Source organism: Priapulus caudatus, unplaced genomic scaffold (assembly GCF_000485595.1).
Source record: "Priapulus caudatus unplaced genomic scaffold, Priapulus_caudatus-5.0.1 Scaffold1608, whole genome shotgun sequence".
Taxonomy (NCBI): domain Eukaryota; kingdom Metazoa; phylum Priapulida; class Priapulimorpha; order Priapulimorphida; family Priapulidae; genus Priapulus; species Priapulus caudatus.
Window position 1 is genome coordinate 16804 of NW_014578669.1, and position 4734 is coordinate 21537.

General features: G+C 52.6%; 1 protein-coding gene across 1 annotated transcript; it reads left to right on the forward strand.

Annotated features, from left to right (window-relative positions):
* Positions 1-415: 415 nt before the first annotated feature.
* On the forward strand, positions 416-4007 carry LOC106817147 (neurogenic protein mastermind-like). Its single transcript, XM_014821799.1, has one exon. The coding sequence runs from the start codon at positions 604-606 to the stop codon at positions 3232-3234; it is 2631 nt and encodes an 876-aa protein (XP_014677285.1). The 5' UTR covers positions 416-603; the 3' UTR covers positions 3235-4007.
* The last annotated feature ends 727 nt before the right edge of the window (positions 4008-4734 follow it).

Below are 4734 nucleotides of genomic sequence, written 5' to 3' on the forward strand. Positions count from 1 at the left end.
AATAAAATATTATTATTACATACGTTATTACTATTATTATTGTCGTTATTATTATTATTATTATTATCATTATTATAGTATTAAATCTTTAGTGCATGTAATTCAAAAACAAGTACATGTACCGAAACATTTATGTGAAAACACAAATGGTTCTATCGGTCGTTACATTACATGATACATTTATCGATTGTGTATCGGCGTGTAATAAATCAATTGACGACGCACGTATAAGTCAAGATATTCCATCGTAGAAAATATAGAAAACCACTATATATTTTAAATCGCACGTAGGACTATAAATTCAACCGCGCTCTCCCACTACGGGCTGAGAACGGGAGCTGCAGAGATTGCACGCTAGCGCCACCTGGTTGGCAATCCGGTTTTCAAAACATAGGCGTAGCGATCGGGCGAGGGAATAGCGCATACGCTCTAGCGGAGCCTTTGTCCGTTGTCCGAGATACATATTTGTGCAGTCAGTTTACTCGCAACTAAATCGTTGCACACGCACGTACACGCGCGCGCGCAAACACACGCACGCGCGCACGCGAACGACGATGACAGAGAATCTACGGCGCTCGCGTCTGCACTTACTGCGGCGGTGAGATGCCTGACGTAATGGAAGAGAAAGTGTCACCGAAAAAGAAGGCGGCCGTCGTGCAGCGTCTGCGACAGAAATTCGAGCTGTACCGCCGTCACCACCAACAATGTTCGCCCAAGTTCGAACGGACGTTGAACGGGGTGTTCGAGCAGCAGAGACAGGAGACGGCCGTCCTGCACAGACGCTGGATGGAGTCGACGAAAGCGAAGAAAGCCGGCAAGAATAAGCAGGAGAATCGTGCCCAACAGAAGACGTCCTCCTCCTCTTCCGCCGCCGCTTCCTCCGTCGCCGCCTCTGCCGCCGCGCCTTCGTTCGGACTCCCCGCCTCCGCCGACGCCATGTCGGTCGATCCGCCGGTGAACAAGGGAGTGAAACGCAAGATGGACGACCAGCAGCAGCACGACGGTGGCGGTGGCGCCCTCTCGCGACACGACGACTCCGTCGTCGGCGACATCAAGTACATGCCGCTCGATCTTCCCGTCGACATCCCCCTGAACTCCTTCTCCCGGGAAGTGGCGCCGGCGTCCGGCGCAAAACTGGCGTGCGGGAACGGCGTGGACGCCGTGGGGGCACCACCGTCTGCCCCCGTCGTCGACTGCAAGAGGGAGCCACCGGGCAGCGACGACGGGTTGGACGCGGACTGCCCGACGGACGCGTTCCATGGCTTTGGCCTCGACATCCACCCGGACATGCTGCAGGACATCCTCAGCTCGCTCAGTCCTGACATGATGGACCACCTCGACCAGTTCCAGGACGCCGGCGACGACGACGACGACGCACGGTTGCCGGGGGCGACGGGCGACGACGTCGAGCTGCACGCAGACGCCGAGAAGCTGCTGAGTTCGATCATCGCCAAGCCGGCTCCTTCCGTTGCTCCCGGCAACCGCGCAACGGCGGCGGCGATGCCGACGTCGTCGCAGGGTGGCGCCCCCTACATGCAGGCGGCGCCGGCGATCGTTTCTCCGAACCCGGCGGCGCAGACGCTGAAACAGATGGCGGAGCAGCACCAGCGGAACAGCGGGGGCGACGGTGGCGCCGTCGCGATGGGCAAGGAGATGGGGATGCAGCAGTGCACGCTCCCCGTTAAGTTTCCGTACAACAACACTGCCGCCGCTCGCTCGGAATTCGCTATGATGGCGAAACATCCGACCGCCGTTGGCGGCGGCGGTGGCGCCCCCTACGTCGGGCAGTACGTCGGGCAGCAGGCGGCGCCGGCGGGGTTTCCGCAGCAGATGGTGAAACAGGAGCAGGGCTGCGGAGGCGGGGCGATGCGCGTGACCGTTGCCGCGCGCGGAGCGACGGATGCTGCCGCGCTCGCGATGATGCACCCATCGTCGCGGCAATCGTTCGCCTACCACGGCACGAAGCCTCTGAGCCACTGCGACCTTCCCGGTCAGCAGGGGGCGCTGTCGACGCACCGGTTTGGCGCGGAGGCAGTCCGTTCCGCTCCGCAGACGCACCAGCACCTGCAGATCTCACAGGGGACTATCCGGATATCCCACCCACCGACCCAGCAGCAGCAGCAGCAGCTGCAGCAGCAGGCGAACATTCCGAGGATAGGTCACCCCGGCGCCATGTCGTATCCGCCGACAGCCGCCGCCGCTGCCGCCATGTGCCTGCCCGCCGCTGCTGCCGCCCCGCGCCACCCCCAGATGGCACTACACTCGGCTCAGCGATTCGCGATGCGGCAGCAGTTGCCACAGGAGCAGATGCTTGCCCAGCAGGTGGCACTGCCACAATACCACGAGCATGCGCCGCGCGTTGTCGTATCCTACCACCAGGAGGCGGGCGCGATGGGTCTGCAGATGCAGCAGATGCAGGAGTTTCGCTCGCAGGCGATGGCGGCGGCGAGCGCGGCGCCTTCTGGCATGCAGCTGCAGCAGCAGGCGCGCATGGTGCCGCTGCCCCCTGGCGGTGGCCGCATCCCGAGCACTAGCACCCTCCAGCAGCAGCTGTCGGAGGCGCAGCGGCCCCAGCTGCACCTCTCGTCTTCTCCGCAGCTTGGCTTTCCAAACCACGTGATTCTGCAGCAGCAGCAGCACGCGGCGGTACGGCAGCAGAGTGCGGCGTCGGCACGGCAACCGTGTCCTATGCAGCCGCATCCGCAGCAGCAGCAGCTAGGTGGGGCCCAGGTGATGACCTCTCAGCAGCAGCAGCAGCAGTGGATGTGGCCGCAGGCCAGCGTCCAGCGACAGAAACTCGTGTCTCCGCATCCCGGCACGCAGCCGCCGCCGCAGCAGCAGCAGCAGCAGCATCTTGCTGGTAGGGTGCCGTCTCCAGCGCAGACGATGAAGCAGCAGCAGCAGACGCCTCCGCTACATCACCAGTCGCGCATGCTGGGCCAACAGCAGCCGCTGCCTGTCGCCATGAACTTCCACATGCAGCAGCAACTGCAGCAGCAGCAGCAGCAGCAGCAGCAACAACAACAACAACAACAACAACAACAGCAGCAGCAGCAGCAGCAACACCGGCAGGTCCAGCAGCAGCAGCAGCAGCAGCAGCAACACCAGCAGCACCAGCAACAGCAGCAGCTTCAGCAACAACAGGAATACATTTCACTGGATTTTCTAGATGGGGCCAATCTATTCGATGCACCAGCAACCAATTTCAACATGTTGGATGACATGGATTTATGATATGTTGACGCAACTGCCAAACACGAATATCAAGAATACTTCCTACTATCGCATATTCGACTACGAATGTACATTTTTGAGGTTCTTTTTTTATATTTTTGTATAGAAATCGATTGACTGATGGAAAGGTTGTGGAAGCCTGAAAGCATTAGAGTTTTTATACACGATGTTTAGCGCGTTTGCGATACAGGCACCTGTATGTATTTAAAAACTTGTGGATGCAGATTTAAAGGACAAGTGCCAAGGACTTTTTGACATGACGGTTGTAAGTCATTGTGCATTAATGTACAGAAAAACATGCAAGATAACTCAAGGATTTTAGATCTGATATTGATACATTTTTTTAGAAATCTTTCTCTATGTGTAAATATATATACTGTGTGTAGGCTGTATATAGGTCTAAAAGACGTCATGAACTTCTTTAAAATAAATCTATACTTTTAGGTATATGTACATAGTTTAGTTGTCAGTAGTATAAAATGTCAAATTTTATGAAATATCTGTGCTGCCATTATGTGAATGCAGGGAGATTCCAGATTCATGTTTGTAGATATAGTCACTTATATGCAAATTCTCTCTTTCTGTATACATCAAATCATGTGAGAATTAAATCATGTATGAAAAATTTGTACATTTTTCACTCCAAAATAGCATTGTACATAAAATTTCATGTGTATATGTAATTATATAACATTTCTATCCTTTTAGCAATGCATTATACATTGATTATACTCACTTTCAAAATAAAAATGGTATTATATATCTGATGATAATACTGGCTCTTTTTGTTTTCACATTTGCCTGAACGCGTACGTACATGTATCTGCAGAGTATTAGCCGGAATATTAGTTATGGTCTTTTAGTTAGGTGGCTTTACCTGTCACCAACGTTATGGATCAGACAGAAGTGGAAAATAAATTGAAATCAGTCTGCCAGTGCAAGTGGTGAAGTTCCACGTTAGGTAAGGTAAAGTAGGAAGGGAATGAAAGGAAGTTGTGGATTAGGAACGTGGGAGGGAAATGAAAGGCTGTCCTTGTTTCTCTTTTTCTCCATCTATCTCCATCGCTACTGCATTTTTAACCTACACGACTTTTAGATAAAGGTCTTTGAGTAATTTAGAACAATTTACCGTGCATTTTTATTCTAAACTTTGCACATTGAATAAAAAATTTCATAGAAGGATTGTTTTTACTTTTGCGTTATGGATACCAAATACTATCACTATCCGTTAGATGCCACTACAGTCGCGCCGTGATGGCAACCCCAGTGTTTTCGTTTATATGCTGCTCTACGAAACAGGTACATTATACATAACATAACAAATACCAATGCATATTTAATATTGTTGTCATGCATTCGTCAAGTATTAAAATAGGATTCGATTGTTTTGGTTTTAGAACCATTACTAAACCCGGAATGCAGGCAATATCAAGTCAAGTATACCCACAGTTTGGCTGAGAGGGTCTATGTCCCCCGGGGTACTGCCGGAACGTACCCTGG